At 38.6% G+C, this 27,802-nt stretch overlaps 1 protein-coding gene across 1 annotated transcript in view; it reads right to left on the bottom strand.

Annotated features, from left to right (window-relative positions):
• Positions 1 to 27,325, bottom strand: part of LOC120539731 — a 94,373-nt gene extending 67,048 nt beyond the window's left edge. The window contains exons 1-9 of the mRNA XM_039770113.1: positions 27,061 to 27,325; positions 26,823 to 26,985; positions 22,234 to 22,383; positions 16,159 to 16,319; positions 15,905 to 16,081; positions 12,673 to 12,814; positions 12,348 to 12,535; positions 9,199 to 9,340; positions 8,675 to 8,853 (exon numbers count right to left, since the gene is read on the bottom strand). Coding sequence (XP_039626047.1) covers positions 8,675 to 8,853; positions 9,199 to 9,340; positions 12,348 to 12,535; positions 12,673 to 12,814; positions 15,905 to 16,081; positions 16,159 to 16,319; positions 22,234 to 22,383; positions 26,823 to 26,985; positions 27,061 to 27,234 — 1,476 coding nt within the window. The 5' untranslated portion in view covers positions 27,235 to 27,325. The remainder of the gene's footprint in view (positions 1 to 8,674; positions 8,854 to 9,198; positions 9,341 to 12,347; positions 12,536 to 12,672; positions 12,815 to 15,904; positions 16,082 to 16,158; positions 16,320 to 22,233; positions 22,384 to 26,822; positions 26,986 to 27,060) is intronic.
• Positions 27,326 to 27,802: the final 477 nt, after the last annotated feature.

Genomic DNA, 27,802 nt, shown 5'->3' with positions numbered 1-27,802 from the left:
GGGTTCTCATGGAGCTCAATCGGCAGAGTTTCTTTGCAGCCTTTGTCAATTTTCGTAAAGCGTTCAACTCAGTTGATCGAGCTGTCGTCTCGGACATCCTGACAGTTCGCTGAATCCCCTCGAGGTTGCTGGAAATCATGGCCGGCCTGTACACTGGTGCTGTGAGTGCTGTGCAGAGTGGAGGCAGGACCTCTGCGTTTTTCCCAGTTGATTCTGGGGTTTGTCAGGGGTGTGTTTTGTTCCTACTCTGTTCAATACTTGTATGGACTAGGTGTTGGGCAAGATCCTGAGGTCCAGTGGCTGTGGGGCATCTGTTCGTGAAGAAAGATTCACGGATCTTGAATTTGCTGACGATGCTGTGATCTTCACAGAGTCAATGGAAGCTCTGATGGGGGCACTCGAGAGACTGAGTGAGGAGTCTGAGTGTCTGGGCTTGCGAGTGTCCTGATAAAAACCAAGATCCAGGCCTTTAATGACCTCTTGGGCACAGCCATCAGCAGTGTGTCTGTTTGTGGAGAGAGTGTTGACCTTGTTGAGAGGTTTACTTACCTTGGCAGTGACATTCATGTCTCTGGTGACTCTTCCTGTGAAGTCAGTAGATGGATTTGGACAGCATGGGGGGTCATGAGGTTGCTGGAAAGGGGTGTGTGGCACTATCGATATCTATGCAAAAGGACAAAGGTCCAAGTCTTTAGAGTCCTGGTGCTTCCTGTCTTGCTATATGGTTGCGAGACATGGACGCTATCCAGTGACCTTAGACAAAGACTGGACTCCTCTGGTACCGTGTCTCTCCAAAAAATCCTTGGGCACCGTTCGTTTGACTTTGTGTCGAATGAGCGGTTGCTCATGGAGTCCCGAATGAGGCACATTACCTGCACTGTGAGGGAGCGTCAGTTACGGCAATACGGCCATGTGGCGCATTTCCCCGAGGGTGATCTGGCTCGTAAGATCCTCATTGTTGGGGACCTGAGTGGCTGGACCAGGCCAAGGAGTCACTCATGTAACACCTGGCTGCGGCAAATAGAGGGTCATTTCTAGAGGGTGAGACTGGACCACGTGTGTGCCTGGGGGGGGTTGCCAACCGGGGTCCAGAGTTGTTTCGTCGTGTAGTGGGTGTGGCAACACACTGTACCAGTGCATGCTCCCCAACTTGACTTGATTTGCACTTGACAAAAATAGCAATGTGGGGATTTAATGATGTTCCCCAGCTGGCACCCTTGTGGAGTATTAGCACCTTGCCTTTGAGTTCAACTTTGCTCTGTCTAACTGTTTGTGGGAAATTTTATGTCTGAAATGTTTTCTGTTTGTGTCAGCTGTACAACCTGTCACTGATGATTATTACAGATAAAGGGTAAAGAAAAAGTTGACATTTTATTCCTTGATCTATCCATTCTTTAGCTGTTGATCAAAATGTTTTAATGCATTAAGGTTTTAATTATAAATTTAAAGTGCATTAGTCCGAGGTAAAGGCTTCGTGATGCAATTATACCATTTCAGAAGGCTGTAAGGTCTTAATTGAATATTTAAAAAACATCATTTCAGATCTGTGGATGCAATAAACTTGTCCTAAAGAGCGGTAATATTACTGACAAATTAATGATTGTTTTAAACTTAATACAGTACAATTCTTGGGGACAAGAACATTGGGCAGTTAAGGTATTGATATGGATTTGAGCAAGCAGTTACAACGTATTGGTTGTTAACGTTGCTAATTCTAAAACATATTGCTGTTTAGAAGTTCGGTAATGTTAATGCTGCCGAGCTCTGTTAAAACCTTATCTCCTGTTTGTGTCAAGTGATAGGTCCTTCTATATTATGTCTCTTGGGGTTGAAAACAATGCAGTGTATATTGCAGGATAAGATTTGTGATATTTTGTATATATTTTGATTAGCCCATGCTGGTGCATGGAGATTGAATTGTTTTATAGAAAAGCAGACACTTGAATGAGTTTTCAGACATACTTTCCGAAAGAGCAAAAATGTCCATTGTGTATCCACAGATTTTGTTGATTAATGGCAGTCATGCCACCATTACATTTATGGCTGCTGAAATGTCCCTTGTTTGGCTTGGTTTAACTTGAACATTGAATGTTTTTTTGGTATGTAAAATTGATAAACAGTTTAATTATATTTCATTTGTGTGATTTGTAGTAAAAGTACATTAAATGCATAGAGATAATGATTAAATTTATTTGGTAAAATTAAAAGTAAATTGGCAACATTTACATAATTATAACATGTAATACAACTTCATACAACTATATAACTGAAAATGTCAAACAGAATAAAATATAATAGCTACTTCATACCAGATACTAAGTTTTACTTATCATTGATGACTGCAACATTCCTGTCTATGGAAAAAAAAAAATATTTGATTTAGTTAATTAGTTTAAATATAAATTAAAATATAATTAGGAACAATTGTGATGCTATTAAACAAATGTTAAAGTTTAGAGTTAAGTACATTTTACTTGATACTGGCAAGTTAATTGTACTAGATATTACAGCAGTAAAATGATACTTAAAATATCTCTGCAAATTGTTACAAGCATGTCATCAAGTAAACCATAAAAGTTAGTTTATCAGTACAAGTAATTTTTATGAATACAAAACGAAAGTAGAAATAGATTGCTTGAGTTTCACAACCAAGTTCTGTATGTGAAACATTTGATAAAAGCCCAAGGAAAACTGCATTTTTGTTTAATAAAATAGCTGATTGTTTTGATCTTGGTTACTTGTTTGTCATGTGGAAAAAATAAACTGATGGAATTCACTATATACAGTTTGTTCCCTTCAGAATTTTGAAAGCTTCAGTCAATTAACCACTTATTCTCAGTTTACCTGAACAGAAAACGTTTAACTCCTTCAAACATTTCCTGATAGTACATCTGTAATGATTTGGCTGATTGTAGTCTATATATCACTTCACGCAGTTTGGGTTTATCTGCAAATTTAACCATCTTGTAATTTACAATGATCAGCCACATCATTAAAACCACAGACAGGTAAAGTGAATGAGTTTGATTATCTCATTACAATGGCACCTGTCAAGGGGTAGGCTATGTTAGGCAGTAAGTTAACAGTCACATCTTGAAGGTGAAGTGCTTGAGCATGAAAAATGGGCAAGCATAAGGATCTGAGTGACTTTCACAGTTGCCTAACAGTGATGGCTTGATGACTGAGGCAGAACATCTCCAGAATAGTAGGTCTTGTGGGATATTCCCAGTATTCAGTGGTTAGTAATAATACTAAAAGTGGTCCAAGGAAGTAGAACTGGTGACGGGGTAAAGGGTGCCCAAGGCACATTGATATGTGTTGGAAGTGAAGGACAGACAATCTGGTTCAAACCAGCAGAAGAGCTATTGTAACACATACTGCTGAAAAACCTATTGCTGGTCATGAGGAAAAGGTGTCTGAACACACAGCATTGCAGCTTAAGGCGTATGGGTAGTCAGAGTGCTCATGATGACCCCTCTTTACCACCAATGGGGCATGCGAGTGTAAGAGGTGGACCATGAAACAATAGAAGAAGGTGGCCTTGTCACTTTCTGATGAATCATGTTTTCTTTAAAGTCATGTGGACAAGCTGGGTGCATGTGCGTTATTTACATGGGTGGACTCTCCTTTCTAGTATGCTAGCATAAGCTTTCCAGTGTGTCTAAATAGTGTGATTTCCCCCAGTACTTGAACATTTTTAAAAATGTAGACCAATCTGTCACTCCTGAGGCACAGCTCCTCATGACCACGGAACATTGAACAGGCATGACAGCCCAACAATGTCCAGGACTTTCAGCATTTCTGGGTAGATCTCATCCATCCCCGGGGCCTTGCCACCTCAGAGTAGCTTAACTAGCTCTGTGGCCTCCCTCAGGGAAATGGCCATTGATCAACAATCAGTTTCTGGCTCTGAATACCTCCCATACCACAGAAGATATCATCCATCAGGTTCAGGAGCTCCTCAAAGTGTTCCTTCCACCACCAGACAACATCCTCAGTCAAAGTCTACACTTCTCCACCCTTGCTGAGCACAGCCTGGGTGAAGCCCTGCCTTCCTTTTCTGAGTCACCTGTTGGTTTGGAAGAACCTCTTTAAGCCCAATAAATAGTCTCTACCCATGGACTTTGTGAGGTCCTCCCACACCCTGTTTTTGCTTCCCTGGCTGCTAAGGCTGCAGTACCTTTTGGGCTCTTGGTACCCCTCTCTCCCATGCTAACAATACACAGAAGGACTCCTTTTTTAGTCTGATGGCATCCCTCACCTCTAATGTCCACCATTGGGTCCCTGGGTAGCTACCTTGAGAGGCACCTATGACCTTTAGGCCATAGCTCTTTGTAGCCATTTCCACATTCAGTCTCCCCTGAGATGTGGGAAAAGCTATTTCAAAGGTTGGAGTTGAAAGTTTTATATCTATATGTTGCCAGAGACGGCTGGGGAGTCGACCCGGCCGGGACGCCCAGGAGGACCGGAGGAGGGCTTGCGCTTCCCCAGGCCATGTGGGGGCAACTGTCCTGGTTGCTTTGGGGATCATGGATTGGGAGCTTGGAAGCTCAACCCTGTAGGGGCCCATGGTTGCCACCAGGGGGCGCCCCGCTGCCTTTGAAGCCCTGGACCACAGCACTTCCGCCACACCCAGAAGTGCTGGGGGGAAGAGGAACGGGGACACCCAGAGTGTTTCCAAGTGTGCAGTCGGCACTTCCGCCACACAGGGAAGTGTCGGCAGAAGAGTGTCAGGAAGCACCTGGAGCTCGTCTGGGTGTGGATTTAAGGAGCCGCCTCCCTCCATTCGTTGGCTGGAGTCGGGTGGAAGAAGGACAAAGTCTTGGAGGAGAGGAGCGGAGGCGGACAAGAGAGAAAGGCATTGGACTGTGAGGCCTGGACTAAAGGGGTGATTGGTGCTGCGGCACTTGGTTTTGTGCACTTATAGTTGTACATAAAGTGTAAATAAACGTGTGTGGTGATAAAACATCATGTCTGCCTGTCAGTATCCGGGTTGTACCCCATAATGTATATCTCTGCACTCAATGTTTCAATATTGGGGAAACGTGGGACTGGCTTGCCCAGTTGTTGTCTTTTTTGGTTCTGATCTCTATGCATATGATTCACTCTTTTTTCTTCCATCAAGAAGATAGAAATGCTTTGTAAATGCAGTAGTAATAAATCTTTTGTTAGTATCTCACAAGATCTCATGTTTTCTTTCTTGAGGAAGGCTCCCATAAGACTTGTTTTGGCTGATAAATACTCAGGGGTCAGTGCCAGTCTGCATAATATTTTCATTATGGTCAGCTAATGAACTCCTCAAAATGAAAATTCTGAATTTTTTTTTATTTTGTATATGCATATGGGGTGTAAATTGGCTAGGGGAACTGATCAGTCTCGAGTTAGGATGTAGATAAAAACATTTTTTAAGTAAATGCTTAAACTCAATCTCTCTGTCTGATTAAGGATTGTTTACCTGCAGTCCCTTAAGTGCCACAAAGGACACTTTGTAAAGTCCTATATTGGTGATAAATTGGGCTGAAGTAAAGGAGTGAAAATAAAAGACAGTCCCAGTCAACGAGAGGCCTGCCATTAGAGATCCCTAGGTTTGGATATAAAGTTAGGTCCATAAATATTTGGACAGAGACAACTTTTTTCTAATTTTGGTTCTGTACATTACCACAATGAATTTCAAATGAAACAACTCAGATGCAGTTGAAGTGAAGACTTTCAGCGTTAATTCACTGGGTTGAACAAAAAGATTGCATAAAAATGTGAGGCAACTAAAGCATTTTTTAACACAATCCCTTTATTTCAGGGGCTCAAAAGTAATTGGACAAATTAAATAACTGGAAATAAAATGTTCATTTCTAATACTTGGTTGAAAACCCTTTGCTGGCAATGACAGCCTGAAGTCTTGAACTCATGGACATCACCAGATGCTGGGTTTCCTCCTTTTTAATGCTCTGCCAGGCCTTTACTGCAGCGGCTTTCAGTTGCTGTTTGTTTGTGGGCCTTTCTGTCCGAAGTTTAGTCTTCAACAAGTGAAATGCCTGCTCAATTGGGTTAAGATCAGGTGACTGACTTGGCCATTCAAGAATTTTCCACTTCTTTGCTTTAATAAACTCCTGGGTTGCTTTGGCTGTATGTTTTGGGTCATTGTCCATCTGTATCATGAAACGACGCCCAATCAATTTGACTGCATTTCGCTGGATTTGAGCAGACAGTATGTCTCTGAACACCTCAGAATTCATTCGGCTGCTTCTGTCCTGTGTCACATCATCAATAAACACTAGTGTCCCAGTGCCACTGGCAGCCATGCACCCCAAGCCATCACACTGCCTCCACCGTGTTTTACAGATGATGTGGTATGCTTTGGATAATGAGCTGTTCCACGCCTTCTCCATACTTTTTTCTTGCCATCATTCTGGTAGAGGTTGATCTTGGTTTCATCTGTCCAAAGAATGTTTTTCCAGAACTGTGCTGGCTTTTTTAGATGTTCTTTAGCAAAGTCCAATCTAGCCTTTCTATTCTTGAGGCTTATGAGTGGCTTGCACCTTGCAGTGCACCCTCTGTATTTACTTTCATGCAGTCTTCTCTTTATGGTAGACTTGGATATCGATACGTCTACCACCGGAGAGTGTTGTTCACTTGGTTGGCTGTTGTGAAGGGGTTTCTCTTCACCATAGAAATGATTCTGCGATCATCCACCACTGTTGTCTTCTGTGGACGTCCAGGTCTTTTTGTGTTACTGAGTTCACCAGTGCTTGCTTTCTTTCTCAGGATGTACCAAACTGTAGATTTTGCCACTCGTAATATTGTAGCAATTTCTCGGATGTTTTTTCTGTTTTCGCAGCTTAAGGATGGCTTCTTTCACCTGCATGGAGAACTCCTTTGACCGCATGTTGTCTGTTCACAGCAAAATCTTCCACATGCAAGCACCACACCTCAAATCAACTCCAGGCCTTTCATCTGCTTAATTGATATGACATAATGACGGACTTGAACACACCTGCCCATGAAATAGTCTTTGAGTCAATTGTCCAATTGCTTTTGAGCCCCTGAAATTGAAGGGATTGGGTTAAAAAATGCTTTAGTTGCCTCAAATTTTTATGCAATCGTTTTGTTCACCCCACTGAATTAAAGTTGAAAGTCTGCACTTCAACTGCATCTGAGTTGTTTCGTTTAAAATTCATTGTGGTAATGTACAGCACCAAAATTAGAAAAAAGGTGTCTCTGTCCAAATATTTATGGACCTAAATGTATAGGGTACAAGGACAGTGAGGCAGGTTAGAGGTTACAGGTGACAGTTGCATAGCTAGTTTGACTTTTTTTTTTCTTACCACCTGTTGTGATGTAAGATTTTGCATATAACTTGATAAATGTTTTGTATATCTTTATTTGTAATTTAGGCGAAGCAATGTAATTTAGTGTTACTTTGGTGAGAGGCATTTGTGTTTGCCCCCCCTTTTACAACTGTCTCTTTGTAATTTTACGACAGGATTTGGGGATGTGTCTTAAACCAGTTTGGCAAGTGTTTCTTTGCTAAAGTCTTTCTCTCATCCCCCACATTAAGCCAGTTTTGCTTAACATATGGTCTTTTGTGGGCTGCAGGTGTTAAGATGTACCATTTCCCCCCATTGGTCTGAGATATGGCTGTAGGAGTTGGACAGAAAACCTATAAATTTGCTTGCTCAACCACATTCTCTTTCTAACCAACATATGATGAAGAAGCATCTCTCTTGCTAACCTGTGATGATGTAGAAGTATCTTTCTCTTGCTAACAACTGAAGAAGACCATCACACCATGAACTGAAGACAACACAATGAAGAGCACAGCTTCAGCCATTTTGAATAGACATGTGGCTAAAAGCTGAGCACCAATGATGCCTTAACTAGAGACATTAAGTAACTACAAGTCTGTGTGCTACCTGAATTACACATCACCATTTAATCAGGTTGTATGGCTGCCAATATTCAAATGTACTTTGCATTTTGTTATTATTTATGAATATTATCAGTAATACATTATTTTATGTGTAACTTAACTCCTGCTTGACTTTTTATACTACATCTAATTGCCTGAGGTTATAGATATAGAAGGGAAGGTGGGGATAAGTTATATACAGTGGTAAATCTGTGAGATTAGGCATTCTAAGGCTACATATTAATAATACAATAGGGGAAAGTAGAGCAATATATATATTACTCTACCAAGATAACCCCCCCCCAACAGCCAACCCCGATTTTAAGAACCAAAGAGGTTAACCTTTCAAGTCAGGTTCATGTTAGGTGGTCTAAATCCATGAAAGAATGAATACCCACTATGGTTCAATCTAAATGTTATTGAACTGTTATGCATATACTATTTTATATTATATTTATAATATGCAATTATAATTTAGATTTTAGAATGGCTAATATGGGCAGGCTGGACAGACAGATCAGATAAATGACTAATATGTCTGTTATGAATGACTGAGGACACCCACAGGTTTATTTTCTATAGTCAATACTGACTGGTATTTGTGCTTTCCTCTCCTCCATTGCCAGCTAACAGATCTCAGTTAATGGACTTTATGTTGTCTAAATTTAAACACAATTTAAATATGTGTTGACATTATTGTAAAAGATCTTGAACAGTGTTGTGGGAAAACTACTCTTTCACTTAAAGTGTATGTGAAATATTTTGTTAACGGGGATTGATCAGGAGCGTATAAGGCATGGGTACATTTAGGAATGAACTTGCCCATGGGAGAAGACTAAGGTTTGCAGGATCCTCAGTGCTGCTTAAAGATAAACTTTGAAGAAGAGTGGTGAAAAACAGGAAGAGCTCCATCTGTGCCAGGCTCTCACCCAAGCAGACTCGTTTCCCTGAAAGATGAATAACAAGAAAGTCACTTTTGGCAAACTCAAAATACTGCCTTAAATCTTGCTGGTCAATGGTTCAAGTTTGTATGTTTCCCTATTTCCGACCTGGTTTTCTTTAGGTATTCAGGTTTTCCTTTATTATCTCAAATATACCAAGAAGAAACTTTGCACCAGGCAACACTGTTCTCATTGGAGATAATACTACACCTCGTAACTCTAATGGGTCGAATCGTCAAGGCAGTGCCAGATGCCAAAGGGGCAGTCAGAAGAGTTTGTGTGCAGACCAAAACTTGGAACTTGTATATTGCATCAGAAAATGCTACAGAAAACATACACAAAAATACTTACCTATTGAAAATGGAATGAAAGCCGGATTCATTTTAAAGCACCCAGTTTCATCGAGAAAGTGTCCAGGATCAAAGGAATGAGGGGATTTGAACAGCTTCTTGTCATGCAGCACAGAGTGAAGCAATGGCAGCACAATGGTCCCCTGCATTACACAAAATAAAGAAACAGATTAGACTTCATCATGTTTTATTTTAGGTCAGTTTTAGCACCTGATTTATCTCCATTCTATTACTCTTTATACTCTGCATTGACTTCCCATCTGAGCCCATTGATTTCTGTTCATATTGGGGATTCAAATAATTATAGAAATGTCAAAACATAAAAACCAAAATACAAATGGGGAACAAAGTTGTACATGTCTATCTAGAAAATGTTTCACGCCATCTCTGGAGATGATATGTTTTTTTTTCCTTGTGCAGGGACTGATGGTCTGACAGTCAAATCATCTTAAGATAACTAAGTCATTGATATTCTTAAATTACCATCATTTGTAAAACTTTGGATTATATTCCCCTAGAATGCAATACAACTATGATAGTAAATTTGTATATCTAACCTCAAAGGTTAAGGCTGTTTAACTAGTGTGTGCTCTATAGTAAAACATCAGAGGCTAAGTTACCTTACCAACGCGACACATGCTCCAGGGGGCGCTCCTGCTACGCAAGTGTTTTACTTTATACTTGCACACATACTTTACGTAAATCTGGAGGAATCCTCCAGGTGGCAGTGGAAGATATTACCACAGTGAGAAAAGGTTCGGCTTGGCTGTGTTGTGAATTGCCTGGAACACTCATTAAATTCCGATGACACCTTACCGCAATATCTCTGAAAAGGATATTTAATGATTAAATGCATCAATCCAGGGATGTGTCCATTCCAGCTAGCATTGGGCACGAGGCAGAAACAATCCCTGGATGGGGCCTCAGCTCATCATAAGGTAAATACAAGCACACACATACACTGGCGTTATTTTAGTGTCACCAAATCTGCATATCTTTGGAAGGAAACTGCAGCACATTGTGGAAACCCAGCAGGAAAACATGTAAACTCCTGGCAGGGAATACCAGTGACGTGACTCCCTGCAAGACAGCAGTGCTACCGCTCCGCCACCGTGTCACCCCCATGTGTGTAATTATTAACAGTGTTCATTATCTAAGTGAAATTAACGATTTTTCTGTAAAATGTAATATACAGTGGACCCTTGACTTACGAACTCAATTCATTCGCGAGGGCTGGTTGTAACTCAAGTTGGTTGTAAGTCAAGACTATTTTTCCCATAAGAAATAATGGAAATACCCATAATGCATTCCGAACCTCCCACAGCAACACTTACTTAACCTTTTCATAATAAAAAGGGGATGTATAATGTGTATAATTTACCAAAAACACCAATAATTTTTCTAATGTACTAACCAAAAAATTATAAAAAGTGCCTAACTTACCAGAAACAATAATTTCATACTGTACTCACCATTTAAGTTGACATCTTTGGCTTGCAGGAAGGGAGGAGGAGAAGAATGAAATGGAAGGTCGTTATTGTTTGGAAGGAGCTTCCTTATACAAATCTTTTCTTTGTAAAATTGTCGAGAATGTGAATTTCGACATGCTGTATATATTAGCGAGATCAGTCACATGAACGCCACTCTCATATTTCCTTCTTCGTTTTGATTGTGATCGCTTTCCTTACCTTCGTTACCTTCTCTTCGTTCCTTAGCAATTATCAAAATAAATTATATAAATCACTGCACTGACCGAAATTACGTCCACAAACACATATATCTGGGCTCTGACTGACGCTTATGAACACTCTCGGCTGTTTGTTTACAATCGCATAAGCGGATACACGTGACCACATTTGGGTTGTAATGCAAGATGTTGGTCGTAATTCAAAACAAAAATTTTGTGGCCGTAAAGCAAGTTGTTCGCATGTCAGGCCGGTCATATATATCAAGGGTCGACTGCATTTCATCATGAAAGTTATATCAAGTATAAATCTAAGGATTCTAAATTTGCAGAGAGTTGGAATATCATAAATTTAATGTGTTCTGTGTGATGATCTATTGCTGTTTGCCGCTCTTGTTAGGTCAGGAGATCAGAAAAAAAAGACAGCACAAAAGATGGTATGTGAGACTTTTAAAATGTATTGTAAACTTATAGGATTGGGAATATGCGACGCTTGAATATAAAAGCACCAAAGTTCATCTGTATGTTGCTATTTTGCTTCACCACATCGAACCATTCATCAAACATCGAAGCGCACACATCGAACCTACTAGTATCTGCATAGCATCTTTCTGTCACATGTAGATAGCAAACACAGACTCTGACGTCACATTCCAACTTTTATCACACTGCGACATTCCCCACTCTAACCCAGAAAGCCCCCACCCAAGGGCTATTTGCTGGTACTACAACTCGTTCACATGTCGCGTTAATTTCTGAGAACCTGCTCAGAGGATATATCAAATGAATGCTGGGCATGATGAGTGTGTGTACGCATTCGAGTGTGAAGTATAAATGAGCCCTTAGGGGCTAGGCAGCTTAACTTAACATGACTTACATTTAATTCAAAACCTAATTATTAAAGAATACTCAACAAACAAGAAGATTCAGAATGAAAATCTTAGAGGCTGAGCTTCAGTGTGTCTCAACAAAAAAGGAGCTGCATGTTTTAAGCATGGATTACAATGATTGCTGACAGATAACAAGTATTTATTAATAGCAGCCTCAAAATGTGTATGCAATAACAAAAATGGAATAAATTTATAAATAAATGTAAAATGAAAAATACTAGAAATCCACAACTTGCATTCCAGAAGACAGAGATATTAATCTTCCTATTGAAAATTGAAACTTATGCCTTTTATAACCTAAAAATGTAAAGTTAACCAGAATTCAAAGCTCAGCTTGGACATCCATAAAAACCTGAAACAAGATAGCATCAAGAAATACAAACTGTGATTGCAGGACAGGCTGATACTTCAAATGTCATAAAGCCCCCAATTTTATCGCTGAGAAAGCTATATTTTAAGATTTGTCAAATAGGAGTTTTGAATATTAAGGGATGTAATACTTGTTTAGGACATCAGGGGACACAAAGCTGTGGAATTGGTCTTTATTGAGATGCACAATGGGAAAATGCAGCCCACCTCTGGAATCATGTAGCTTCTGAAGTGAGTGTCTTCAGTGGTTGCATGAGGTACATTCATTGGGATCAAGTCAGCCAATCTTTGTATTTCATGAATCACAGCATTTGTAAAAGGCATCTTCCTTTTGTCTGCCATTGTAGGAGAACGCTGATGTCCAATTACCTCATCAATCTCTTTTTGGACCTTCTCTAAATAAATAGATAAACAAATCATTACACATGATCCACATTTTCAGTAATAAGTAATGAATGAGTAAAGCATCAGAATTCACTGAGCATTAACATAAATATTTTGAAATTTTTAAAAGAAGGTTTACATGTTGTACCTTGGATGTGTGGATATTTGATTAGAATCAGAAATCCAAATCGCAGTGTGGTACTAGTAGTCTCTGTGCCTGCCACAAAAAGGTCCAAAACTGACTGCACCAAATTATTATGGTCAAATACAGTATTAGGATTGGCACTTTCCTAAAAAAAAACAAACAAACAAAAAAAAAAAACGACTCAGTAGGAATGTTTAAATGAATCTAGAACACTTTCAGAGAATAATTCGAAACATCCTTTTTCATGGAAAATATCTGCCAAGATGAAACCAACTACAGTATTTCTACCTGTTAAAGAACTCAGATGTGTATGGTATTAAGCCAATATGATACGGTCTAAATACACAATCAAAAGAATTCAAATATAAGCAAACCTAAAGCTCCACCTGAATTTCTGTTAAATGAATGTCAAAAAGATGTCACGTGAAGTGACGCTGGTAATATCAATTTAATTCTGTTTTAAAATTATAGATGATCAAACATGAGAAATTGCTCAAATATTAGAGTTAAAACACTGGAAGTATTTTAATAAAAAGGTAAGTATTGCATAACTATTCCATTTTCACATTTTATTATTTTTTGAGCCATCTTTTGCAACAATAACAACTGTTGGGCTGAATGGCCTGCTCTTGTCCAGATTGTTCTACTGTCCATCCAGGAAAGAGACATTTGCAAGTGCATTTGCACAGAACTGCACACATATATGTACCCCGATATAACTAGGATTTGGACATAATAGTAGTGGGTTTGTGTGTCTAAATAATCACTTACAGTTTTGCAGTCTAGAGATAAAGGGACTGACAAAGAAGTATATTTCACAATTATGACTATCCTAATTACAACAAATTGAAGGGAACTTCTTCCAGAACAGGGATACCTGTATACACCGCTAGCGCCGACTTTGAGATTCATACTCACAGGCAAGTGGCCAAATGATCCATGTAGCCCATGTGGGTTCAGCCTGACAAAACAACTTGCATGAATCTGCTGTGTATGCTCACCACCCACAAGGGAAAGGATGAGGACTACAGTGCCAGTCAGGTGATAAACAAAAGTGAACTAGTCTCAGGCATAGTAGATTTTGATGTTAGGAGCTGGCTCTTGGCAGAAAAGGAGCCAGAATTCATGCAGGAGGATTAAAAATATTGATTAGATGTACTTTTACTGGCCTCTGTGCACAGCTTTAACTCTGAAAGCAAATGTCTTAACCAACGGTGATATCTCTCTCTTTCGCTCCACTACTCTGGTGTTGTCCCATGGGAAATATCCTGGGTTGGTATGGGGATACTCATAGGCACAGTGGACACAGTGCTACTCCGAGTTGCAGAGAGAAAAGTCTGACTGGATTTTGCATGCATGTTCTGATCGGTTTTAAATAACATTCTGTATTTTTGGTGAAACTGGAGTTTGTGGTTAAAAGGATACCATATACTCATTTTAGAGTCCTAATGCCAGGCTTCAATATAAACTGCTCAAAAAAAAAATTAAAGGAACACTTTGAAAACACATCAGATCTCAATGGGAAAAAAATCCTGCTGGCAGCATAATGTTCTCCACGGCTTCTCCAGACCCTTTCACATCTGTCACATGTGCTCAGGATGAACCTGCTCTCATCTGTGAAAAGCACAGGGTGCCAGTGGCAGACTTGCCAATTCTGCTATTCTATGGCAAATGCCATTTGAGCTCCATGGTGCCAGGCAGTGAGCACAGGGTCCACTAGAGGACGTCAGGCCATCAGGCCTCCCTCATGAAGTCTGTTTCTCATTGTTTGGTCAAAGACATTCACACCAGTAGTCTGCTGGAGGTCATTTTGTAAGGCTGTGCTCATCCTGTTCCTCCTTGCCCAAAGGAGCAGATACCGGTCCTGCTGATGGGTTAAGGACTTTCTACGGCCCTGTCCAGCTCTCCTAGAGTAACTGCCTGTTTCCTGGAATCTCCTCCAGGCCCTTGAGACTGTGCTGGGAGACACAGAAAACCTTCAGGCAATGACACATATTTGATGTGCCATTCTGGAGAAGTTGGACTACCTGTGCCACCTTTGTAGGGCCCAAGGTATCGCCTCATGCTACCATTAGTGACATTGACTTTTAGCCAAATGCAAAACTAGTGCACTAGTCAAAAAAGACAAGGAAGGAAAACTGTCAGTGGCCTCCACCTGTTAAACCATTCCTGTTTTGGGGGTCATCTCATTGTTGCCCCTCTAGTACACCTGTTGGTAATTTCATTAACAGCAAAGCAGCTGAAACTGGCGAGCAACCCTCTCTGCTACTTAACCGACCAAATCAATAGCCCAGAAGTTTCACTGACTTGATGCTATACTCTAATTAAAGATTATTCCTTTAATTTTTTTGAACAGTATATAAGGAATGGTGGAGAAGTGTGATTGAGAAGAACAGCCTCTGTGATTTGAATTAGAAGAGCGAATTGTAACTGGCTTGCTTTGCAAGTCATAATTAATCATGACAACCCAAAATGAACATGGATGCTCAAAAATTGTAGTGGGTTTCAGAATACCTTGGGCCAAAGGTCACTAATTAACTTTTTCGTCATGAGGTTTGTTCTTGTTTTGGACACTCGGGTAAAGAGAGATGTTGAACTGTCATCTGGTCACCACTTTGTTGTGATAAATCTCTGACAGATGAATGGAGCGCCAGCTTGAATGGCAGTTTGTGTATTCTGAGATTAGGTAGCAAATGCATTTGCTTAAAGTGAGTACAACTCATACTGCAAAAATAAATTCTTCTGAAGCTCTGGACATGTTAAGGACTTTGAGTCTTAGTTGATAGTGTTCAAAGTCTATACATTGGGACAACACACATGTAAAGGTTTTATACATGTTCTCAATGACAGTACCTCCTTAAGCACTCTAGTACACATATCATCTGGTTTCATTTCATCTTTTTTATCCTACCAGAACCTCTGTTTCTGCAATATCCAAACCACACAGAAAGCTAAGGGCTGTATGCACATGCCCTGTAGACAGTGTCAACATGCTAGTCACAGAACTGATGACTCTGTACTGCAGCCAAGACAACAAATTTCAAAAATGCAAGCGGTTTTTAGGGAGTTGATTAGCAAAATAAAATCTAATGTGAAAAATGCACAGCAAGGTAAATAATAAAACTGCATGGAGAAAGTTTGTAAGTGACAAATACTGGAGAAAGATTCCTTAAACACACTTATGAAAATACATGCATGTCATTTGTGGTGCTATTTCAATTTTCAGATTAGTCACCTGTTCCATTTTCTTGAAGAATGTGTCAATGAAATCCTGAGGACTGTCAGCATTCAAATCTTTCCTGTGTTTCTCAGCAAATGTACTAATAAACTGTTTCAGTTCATCATTTGCTCCAAAAATAGCTTTGTGAGGTCCAGGGAAGAAATTGAAGAGTTTTGGAAACATGTTGTACATCTTAAAAAAGAAAGAAAAACAAATAAATAAATAAAAGAAGTGAAACAGATTTGGTATAAAACTAAAAATAATAATACCTGTGCCAAAGGTCTGCTCAATATAAACACGGATTTATTAATGAGGGCCAGTAGGTGAGCGAAATTCTCATCATCATATTCAAACCGTTCTCCAAATACAATGGAGCAGATGACATTAGCCACGGCCTGATTCAGAGACATGGAGGGATCAATGGGGGAACCTAAAAATAAGTGTAAAGAGAGACATAGAAGCTAAAAATTCAAATTGTAAAAGCAAGGCTTAATTTTCAGGTGAAGACTTAGACTGCACCCTTCAATGAATTGGGAAATCTGCAGTGTTACTTAAACATTTTTTTTCTCACAACCTAGACTTGCCCTTCTTAGTGTCTTCAAGACCCAGTCCACAATGACTGTCAAATGCAGGCAAAATTGCCACTGATAGTCATTGTGGAGGTGGGAAGTGGGTGGACGGAGTGTGGAATGGGGTGTGTGTGGAGTCATAGTAGTAATGTCACTTGCTTAAACTCCCTAAGGCGACCCATCACAACACATTGCGAACTGCATGCAACCTTTTCCCACTGAATACGATGGGGACTCACAACCTTGCACTACCCAAAAGGTGGCAATCCGTGACCCGTTTAAGAAACTATGCTTTAGCAGCTTGTGTATACCTGTGAGTTTTTTCTGAAGGGTAGGGCCAGACAAAGAAGCAATTGAACTTCAATGACAGTCCTAATAAAATCTAAATAAACCTCACCCAGCAAAGCCATACTGGGACCTCCTTCTTTACTCAGACTTAGTGGTGGTGTTTGCTGGTTAATTATAATTCTAATTTTCTCTTTACTCAAAGTGCTTTGCAAACTCCATGTCAGGAGGTCCCAGGATGCGAACACATGATCTCCTTACTGATGAGGCAGCAGCGCTACCACTGTGCCAGATGCGTGTTAGTGTCTATTGTTCTGGTGACCCACACTGACACAAGTATATCCACCACCTGAAAGGTGAAAGGTGGTAGTTGGGTACAATGTTGTTGTGCGATAGCCAAAACCTGGATAGGTCCAAACATATTAGACTTTGGCAACAGAAAGTGTTTCTTGTGCAGTGGAATGTACCTTCACTGGTAGGGAAAGAGTGCTTGTGTGTGACATATTGAAAAATATTGGGTAGATACAGTGCCTTGCAAAGGTATTCAGACAAGAGACCAACCTCTGTATTTACTGAGTAATAAATCATACACTGAAATTTTGGTCTCCATTAAATTTTTAATTTTCAAGCACTAAAACACGCAACATTAGGGTTTTAATGTGGCATTCTTTTATGTTAGAAAGAGCCATCTTTTGTGGCAATAACAACCTGAAGGCATTTGGGGAAATTATGTATCAGCTTAGCACACTGAATACTAAATACTTCTGCATGGCCTTGTTTAGTTTGACTTATGTCAACAGCACATTTATTTTCATACAAAATGTGTATCTTAAAGTGCTTTACAGGAAGCAAAAATTTACAGGTACATGGAAAACAATTAAAAGTAATAAATACATACAACCTTGCACAACAAAAATAATTAAGCATTACGGGTGAAAGTGTCTTTAAGTGTGGATTAAATTTCAACTAAAGTCAGCAATATCAATAATATCAATATCAAGTTGTAGAAATACTACATTTTGTGATTTTTTTTGTAATATTGGGATATAAGCAGTGAAAGGGAATTTTGCTTCTAAAAATAACAGTTACATTGCCCATTACTTACAAGAAAAGTAAATTAACATATTATACTAGCTGTGCTACCTACAAATGTTTGTGATGAGCCATCTGCTAGAATGACAGATGCACAGATGGATTTTTACTTATTATAAAACATTGAGCTACTTTTGCATTACCTTTTCTTCTTATGCATGAAAAACAGCACATTGAACTGGCCAGCATTTGTTATTAAATCTTAAACTCACATATGAACATTCATCATGATATTGACCAGAAACAGAGCCAAATTTGATCATTTTCTTGTGTTTTATAAATACATTTAGTCCTTCATATGTTATGAAGTAAATAACATCGCTCCCCTTTCTCTATTTCCAACTCGAGCCCTTGAAGGTTTGTGGTATGAACAATGGCTGATGCACCACCAGATCACACTCTGTCAACATATCTATAGCAAACAACTTTATTAAAACTAAACTAGCACTTTATTTATAGGTTACTGTTACCGAACTACACACTCTTTTCTGCTTGGATGTGGGATTAAGCCCTGTAAAGGGCTACTGTACCACCCACCATGTTTGCTTCTTGTCTTACATCCAATACTGCTGTGATAGTCACTGTCTCACTGAGACCCTAAAGTGGGCCGGTTACATTTTTAAACATGTAGGATTAAATGTGTACTTATAACTTTAGTTCATTTCTTTTCACTTGATTGTACATTATGCTATATTTTCCTTACTACTGTCACCAGAAGGCCAGGGCACATGAAAGCATGTAGTTCCAATACTTCAGCTTCCCTCTGACCTTGCCCTGATTAAGAGGGTTAAGAAAATGAATGGTTTCATGGATATTACTGGAATTTGGCTTCACAACAACCCTTAACTCAAAACATAACCATATGGAAAGTATACAGTAGGGGCCCTCAGTTATGGTGCTGGAAAGGTGCAGTGGCTACAGGATTTCATTCCAAACATCTTTGTAATTTGGAGCTAGGCCTAGCAGGTAATAAACCTTGGTATTTAATGATAAGACTTCTAACTGCTTTCATTCTTCCAAGACAAATCTGTATCACATTGTAAATTTTTCATTTTCTGACAAATTATCCAAATTGTTTGTAGTTTTTTACCTCTTGATCTTTCCAATGTCTCCAATTTGTTTCATAACATTTTATTAACAGAGTTACGTCATCATGCATATACAGGTTTAAATTGAACCATGCTGTAGAGCCGGTGGTTTCTTTGTCATTTGTACCCTTAAAATGTACAGAAACAATTAAAATCTAAATACACCTGTTTAAAACTACAAATAGGCAATTAAGGGTTCTGAATCACAACAAGCGAGTTAACTAAAACTACACCCAAAAATGCATTGCTTTAGTAGTCTATAACAGGTTCTGATTTACAAATTGATTAAAGCAAAAACCTGCAGCCTCTGTGGCCCCCGAGGATGTAACTGAGTAGCCCTGATGTATAGATGAAATATGGTCTGGAGAGAACAAGGGGGGAGGGAATGGGAATTTGAGCCACTCTGGCGGACAGGCAGCGAGGCCATTGGGAGGCCCCACCATAAGCAAGAGGGCAGGTGCTCCAGTCGTGGGCTACTCCTGTCAAGCTAGCAGAAACAGGAATAGCTAATTGGCTTTATGGATTATCCTATGGAATACTGGGATATTGGTTGGGCGATGAAATCTGACTTTAGTCATCCTAATGGATTACTAACTGAGGTGGCTGGGATGAAAGCTGTTGTTGGATACCCACACCCTCTGGCATCTCTGACTCATTCAAGAGACCTGATGGGTGATGGAGGGGAGACAGTAAAGAGAGAAGCACCCGCAGAAGAATACAGATAATTTTAACTCTTGAATTTTATGCTTGATTTTATCAATAATTTGGATCTATTTATTTATGAATTAACTTTAAATCCCACCTGCCATTGCTTATGTTAATTACTTATTGAAGAATTTGTTCATTGACCACATTGCACTATTTATTGGACACTGCTTTATTTGATTACTGTCTGAATAAACTGCACTATGCACATTTTTGCACCATCTTTGTTGTTTTTTGTCCTCATTGCAGTAGTTCAGCCTTGATGCATTACTACTGATGTTCCAGAAAATGGGTAATGCCATGCCTGTGGACACCTGGGGCATCACATGCAATCTGATTTAGTCATTGTTAATGGGATTCTATTTCAACAGATTAACAAACGTTGCTGTCAATACTGTCACATGTGAGAACTGGGGAAATATAACCCAGGAATAAATTATTAATTTTGTTATAAACACATTCATCGCGAGTCTGAGCAATACGTCCAGCCTGTTCTAAAGTGTTAACATAATTTCCTATTCAACCAATCTTTATGATTACTGCCCCATGGCAATTGGAGTGGTTATTTTGTAATCCTAAACAGGGGATGTGATTGGATAATAAGGAGGTGTGGGTTATGCATTCTGTGATTATGTTGAAGCTTAGTTTTGGCTATTTTAACTGTTTTGAACTGGATGGGCAATGAGGATAAGTGAGTTTTCTTTTGTGCACTGTAAGTAAATCATCATTGACAACAAGATGGATCAGTCTGTGAGATAATGAAAGTGGAAAGCAATGTTTCATTGAGCAGATGACTTCAGCATATACATGTGTGTGACAGCTCTACATCTTTGCAAACTGAACAATCCTTGGTTTTAGTTTGTGGAAGCTCAAGTACAAATCAGGGGGAGGGGCTAACTGGGCATTTCTCCCGTATCAAGTTAAGTCTTCTGCTTTTTCTATGAGTATAGCTCATCGGGTTGCTGTGGGAAATTGAAAACTTTTAATTTAACAAACGGATATTGACTGACTTTTTAGAGAAATCTCTCTATTATATAAAAAATCCTGTGATGAGACGAGACTTTTTTCAAGAGATTTTTTCAAGTCCCAAGGGATGAGACTTTTGACATGAGATTTAATTCAAGTCACGCTCTCCTCCCAACCATATTCAAACATGCACACGGTCCACTCACATCTTATTCATGTGAAGGCTTTTGACAGACACATTTCCTGCTCTCTCAGCTCTTATAAACTTTCAAGCTTTCCTCACTTTAAGTACCCAATTAAAGAAGATGTATTATGTCCAAATCTTATTGATGAATTTCATCCCAAAGGGATATCAACAGAAGAAATGAATACATGGGCAATCCTAGCACCGAGAAACGATGAAGTCAAACGAATTAAAGTGAAAATTGTCGATTGGCTACACGGCAGATTGGTTAAATGCGTATCAGTAGACTATGCTGAAACAGTTGGTGGTGATCGTGCGGAAGATGAAAACATCAACTTACAATATTCCAAAGAATAACTACAACTGTTAACACCATCCGGTCTTCCACTGCCCAAGTTACTGTTGAAAGAAGGTTGTATCCAAGAAAGGTAATGTAGTACATCTTCCCCAGATAACATCAGACAACAAAGGAGATCTTGATATGCCATTCATATTAAAACGTTCACCGTTTCCAATTAGAATAGATTTTGCAAAGACAATTAAAAAAATCATAAAAACAAATATTTGAAAAAGTCAGTTTATTTATTAGAGAAAAAGAAACTAAATTCTCTTATCACAATGTAAGTCGAAACACAGAATCAAAATTCAATGTGATATTGATGAAAATGTAATTCAAAAAATTGATTTTACTGAAGTTTTACAGTAAAATTGTAAGTTTAAAAAATATTTGCATGTTAATTTAAAAGCCAAACAGAAACAAATCTGATAATGCAACCAAAAACTTGAACGCAACAAATTATTACATTTTATTATTTTAATATTTTAATAACTTTATTATTTTTTTAATATTGTTAATTACTCGCTGTAATGTAAAATAGCTAGTTCTATTATGCATATGTAACAATTGCCATGAAAATAACAATCTGTTTAAATTGTACATCTGCATCCCCAGATGTGAGCAGCAGAGCCAAAGTGGTTTGTGCGTAGCACCCGCCCTGGGTTGGCGAGCAAAGCGAGCAGGGGGCAAAGCCCCCTAATGTTTGAAAAAAGTTAAAATCCTTGTAGGCCTGTCTCCAATATTCTTTTGTTTTTTCTGTGTTTTTTACTTATTGTTTTAATATCTTGACTGCTGTGGCACCTTTTAAGTTGGGTTTTAGCAAATAACTGAATGTGAAATGCTTGTATTTGTTTTAATTATGTAGAAACTTGGGCTTAGATAGAGTCTGGTCCTAGAGCCATTATATCCAAGGTGGTGTAGTTGCACATTTCTAAGGGATATTTGTATTACTTTTTATGCTTCTCTGTTGTTACATTGTGTTAACAGAACAAGATGCAGAGGACAGCAAGATATGGAAGAAGATGATACACTGTGGCAATCCCTAACGGGAGCTGCCGAAACAAGAAGAAGATTGTTATATCATGTGACACTAGCAAAGCCACTTATGTAAGTCCCACCTTTAGTTTTACATAGTTTTTCCACAAGGTGCTGAGCCTCTTCTTGTATGTATTGTTCAATGCTGTGCTTTCCCATTCCAAAACTTCGCAGTGTGGTGAGAGAAAATCTGCGCATATGTTTCCAGTTATCTCCATTGGAAGTTATCACACCTGCAAGAGACACCCAAAAAAAAATCTCTTACCTTATGTCTTCATGGAAGTTTCTCTTTTATTTTCTTTAAGTATTATACATAACAACATAACACACAATATTGCTGTTTTGCTGCTGTTGAATAGCTAAACGTTTACAAATACAATAGTGAATTAAATAAGAGCTTCAGTCATCTGAAAATCTGATACCAAAAATGTAGACATTAAAAGTGACCTAAAACTAAATAAACAGTACAGTCAGCTTCTACTTAAAACATTTCATTTTATCAATAAGATTTAATCACAAAAAAAAAACAATAAAAACTTGCAGCTCAAAGACTCTTCATGTCTTGGTTTGACTTCTATACATCTGTTCTGACTTACTCAATGGTACATTGCAGATAACCCTCTTGTACCCCTAATCTTAACTATAGTGTAATCAGGCAGAACTCTGGAAGTCTGCAACTAGACCTACTTGGGACAACCACTGGAATGAACTCCACTCACTTGGTGCTGTGGGTTGAGATTCCACGCTGAAGAGATATATACTTGGAACATGGAGGAATTCACAAAATGAAAGAAGCATTTTGCGTATTGTCAATGTTCAGTTAATGCCATGCAATTTTTTAAGTTGTGACATAATTACTCGACAGGCTCACACCAAAAAAATTTTACTGCTTCGGGAAGCAGACATCTTTTGCATAAACTACTGAACCTATACACGTAACAAGGAATATCACTTTTTGTATCTTTAAATTTTAGCTACACAAAGCTACCTTCTAAAATTTAAAACTAATTTTGTTTGTCTGTGTCTCTTGAGAAAAATGACTTGGTACTGGAAAAAAACTATTAATGACATTTTTGAGTTAAAAACAGGATTTTTTAAAATATATTCCTTATTGTGATAGTGACGTGCATTGCTTCAATCATACAAAAATGACCTATTTGCCTTTTTTAATATAAATTAAAATACACATTTTATGTACATGATTATCACATATCTCTCAGTTATAATAAAAAAATTCTTGGGAAGAGAGACGAGATGTGACTTTCTCAGAGAGACTTTGTGCCAAGAGATTTAACCATGCCCGGAGCTGGAAATAAAAGTCAAAGAGTAGATGACAAAGTAGAACATTGTAAATAGTTCAAAAATGTTGGTGAGATACACATGCAGAGCAGGTTAGAGATGATGAAAGTACTAAAATTTTAAAGTCTCAAAAAAAATGATAGTAAAGATCGCATTAGCGCAAACAAACGGAAACTATTACTCAGTGATATAATGGGACAGCAAAAAGAGATGAATATATTGTTTGGATTTAAACTTTAAGTCGGGGACTTGTAGATCATTTATTTCGTGTTGCCATCAGGGAAAAGTAGAGTTTCTTCCCAATGAAGAGGCGTATCTGCAAGAATTAAGAGATTTGTTGTTTGGTGAAAGTGAATTCCCATAACAGAAAATTACAAACCCCGCGAGACAAGACTTTATGCAAAGAGTTTTGGAAAAGTCCTACCCCCATCAAAAACATCTACAACCACGCACACGGTTCAATCATTTCTCATTTGTGTGAATGCTATTGTCAGACACAGTTCGGGTAGATAGAAAGATATGATATTCACTCCCGGGCAGTTATACATTGCATTGTCACAATGTAATTCCAAACATGGAATCAAAATTCAATACGATACTGACGAAAAGGTAAAAGTGAAAAGAGATATCTGGACGAAGAATATCTGGACATAGGTGATATGAAAGAAGTATGTAGATATTGTTTGGCTTTAAACTTTGTCGGAGACTTGTAGATCATCTAATTTGTGTTGCCATCAGGGAAAAATAGTGTTTCTTCCCAATGAAGAGGTGTATCCGCGAGAACTAAAGTTTTGTTGTTTGGTGAAAGTGAAATCCACATACTCGAGTGGCAGAGATGTGAAGTTGCTGGTGTGTAGCGCAGGCAGGGGGGTTGGCGGACGAAGGAAAGCCCCCTAGTTTGCATTAAGAATTAGATTTTGCATAAAGAACTGGCCCTTCAGTTTACACATTTGAAAAGAGACCCACACATTTGTACAGTTGGAAAGAAAGTTAAAGACAGTTTTTTTCTAAATACCATGAATTTGTTGGATAGACCCTTCATCACAAAATCACCTTTTTGTTCTTATCCAATGCAGCACAGCACTTATTCTAAGATTATTCAAAAGGTGTAATGAATCGGGGTGTAGTGTTTGCACAATAGCGTATGAACCATTTCATTAATCTAAAATTAAATTTATAACGCATATAAAAAGCATATTAAAGTTTAAGCAGTTTTTTTGCACACATATTATTATACTTTATATGTAAATATAGATTAAATTACCAATTTGGCATTACTTAATCAATTAAATTGAGTCTAATAAACAATAACTACATTGAGTTAATTCAATTCAAGATGTTAAACTTGATTAATTAAGCTTTTAGTTTTAATTTGAGTTGGTATTACAAAAACTTACTCAAGTTAACATTGTGATTTAACTTTACAATGTACGCAAACACAATTTTCTAGTGTACTTTAAATTGAAACTATGGTGAATTTACATAAAAAGAGGCCAGCAAAATATTGCCTTCATTTTATAAATCAATCCAATGCATCATGTTTTTCAGGGTACATTAAATTAATGTGATATGTCCAGAAATTTGATAGAAGATGAGTATAGTAATCAAAAATTATAATGGAATGGTAATAATGTTTACAGATGAATCTACAGATATTCTGACAGGAGCTACATGGGGCAGCTTTTTTGTTAATGAATGTCAAGTTTTTATAAAGACAAAATAGATACATTATTTGTCAGTGTACCACAGAATTAGAACTTTGTCAAAGCAGGAAGGTTATTTGTTCAGATTCTATTTCAGTTTTTCAGAATGTTAAAACAGAGCACTCTCCATCTAAAACCTGATTTACTGTTAGAAGTGGATCAAGCATTGTATCATTTCCAATATACAGTCTAATATGTCTATTTATTTAACCCTGTATATGTGGACTTTTTTTTCCTCTCACATACAGTATACTAGCGCGGTGTACTTTATACGCCAGTGGTAAACTTGCTATTTATATGCACGCTATGAGGCTGTAACATAAAATATTGCGATATTTTTAAATTGTACATGTTTTTAATGCGATTTAATACCATATTATTGAATAGTATGACACACTCTAGGACTATCTTAAAATAAATCTGATCCATATCTCCACCGTTCATTCGTCACCGGTAACACTTTCGTCCGCTGCAGGATTTGTACAAGTATCACATTTCACTTCAGTTGTTAAATGTTCTCTGTAGAGAAAGTCATTGCAAAAAGAGCATCTCATCGTTACGCGGTGTGGAACTTGCGATGTGCATCCACTCATAAAACCGGGTGGGGTTCGGGCGGGGTGGGGGCCAGGGAACCATTGCGACACTGTACTTGTAGTGAATGAAGCAGAGGATAGATGGCGGATGCTGCCGGTAGGTTCTAGTAAAAGGATGTTGGACAAAAATAACTGAGATTGGTGTACAAAATAACCAGCGTGAGTAGTTAAGGGTTAATGGCTTGTTATGGATTCCACCGTATAAATGAGTTAAAAGGAATGAGAAACTGCAAGTTTAGCTAAAAAATACTAAAACATACGTATGTGGATAGAAATGTAACTATTATTTAATTAAGATATTAAAAAATAAGAATTTTTCTGATGTGGAAAAATTGAATACTGGAAACAACTGTAATATAGTGAAAAATACTAGAATACTGAACTCTTTATCGAATTCATGGAAAAGATGAAAAAAATTAAAATAATTATTGGAACCCTCGTTAGAACTGATCATACCATGTAAATTAATCACCGTTTATGATAGCAAACCATCACTCTGGATTATGTACATTTTATATTCAATATGATCCTATTTTATTATAGTTTGAGGAATGTAAAAAAAATGTAAAAAAGTGTTTACAGTTTATAAAACTTAAGCGAATGAGAAAAGACACGATTAATTCATGGAGCTCAGTTCTTTTATTTGCAATCTATAGGTATAACATACAGGATATCGTTAGTGTTTGATTTGGTTTTACGGATAATAAAGTGTTCTTTTTTTCTTTCTCAGCTCTGCATCGCCTTCGCGCAAACTGGTGGTGGCGACAATGAACCATAAATTCGTTTGGCAATCATTCTTAAAAAGACAAAAACGAAGAAGACGTCTCTCTTCAGCAAAATGTTTGCTCTTTTTTAAAAAGGTTGTAACTCTTCTGCGTTGAAATCCTAAACACATGTCGTCGCATCCTCTGTTTCCTCTAATGAAATAATGCGACACGGTGTAAAACCTTGTTTTAAATGTTTAATTCTATTTTGTATTCTATACGTGTTTTCTTAAGCAAATACGACTTCACCACTGAGTCCGATTATAATCTTCGTTCGCACTTTTCAAACACATGCAAAATTCTGAATCCCTACCGTAACCACTAGTTACCCTTACAAGCAGAGGCAATTTCGGTCTACCGGCGAACAAGTCGGCGTGCTGCACCAGCGCTTCTTGCACCGCCTCGTACCCGACCAGAACCACGACCCGCAGTCCGCCCAAGTGCACCGTCATCACGGGGCCGTACGTCTCGCTCAGCTACAAGAGGAACACGGGACACGGTTACAATCCAGGCCTTGGCGGGTTAAACACTTTACTTCATAAACACCTTACCTTTAAGAACTGTTTGTAAGGAGTATTGCCTGTTATTTGCAACAAGTTACCAATCAGAGGTAGCGGAGTTGGACCGGGTGGCATCCTGGCATAGCGTGTCGAATCTCTTCGTAACCACATCAAGAGCAGACTCAAGACGATCGCGGCTAGAATCAGCGTATTCACAGCCTCCATGACTGCCAGAACAAAGTGAAAAGCCCAGCAGACTTTGGGTAAAGAGAGGAAGTGTGTTAATCTAGATCCAGTGACGGCTGAACTCGCTTTATCATTATGCAACAATGACCAAGGGGCGACTCCAGGGACTAAACAATAGCGAGGCTGCGGACCCGAGCACAGGGCTACTAGAAAGAAGTCACTGATACAGCAGAGGGCCGTTAAGACGCGTTTTTCTCAATCAGATCGTGGGCGCGCAGTTTTGTGCGCTATTGCTCCTTACCTTTTAGCAGAAGCTCCTCACCGGGGGTAGCGTGCACGTGCAGCCACTTGCTTTTTTTTCGCTCTAGTACTACACTGTGATTAAATCTGCTTCCTAGGGTTACACGTGGATTGTGTGTTCGTTTGAAAGGGGTTGGGCATTCTTTAAAAAATCCGTACAGAGCAGTACTTTCATGTACAGTGGGTACGGAAAGTATTCAGACCCCCTTCAGTTTTTCACTCTTTGTTATATTGCAGCCATTTGCTGAAATAATTTAAATTAAAATTTTCCTCATTAATGTACACACAGCCCCCCATATTGACAGAC

This window comes from Polypterus senegalus, chromosome 11 (assembly GCF_016835505.1).
Source record: "Polypterus senegalus isolate Bchr_013 chromosome 11, ASM1683550v1, whole genome shotgun sequence".
Classification (NCBI taxonomy): Eukaryota; Metazoa; Chordata; class Cladistia; order Polypteriformes; family Polypteridae; genus Polypterus; species Polypterus senegalus.
Note: the sequence above shows the minus strand (reverse complement) of the source record. Positions and strands in the feature narration are given on the sequence as shown.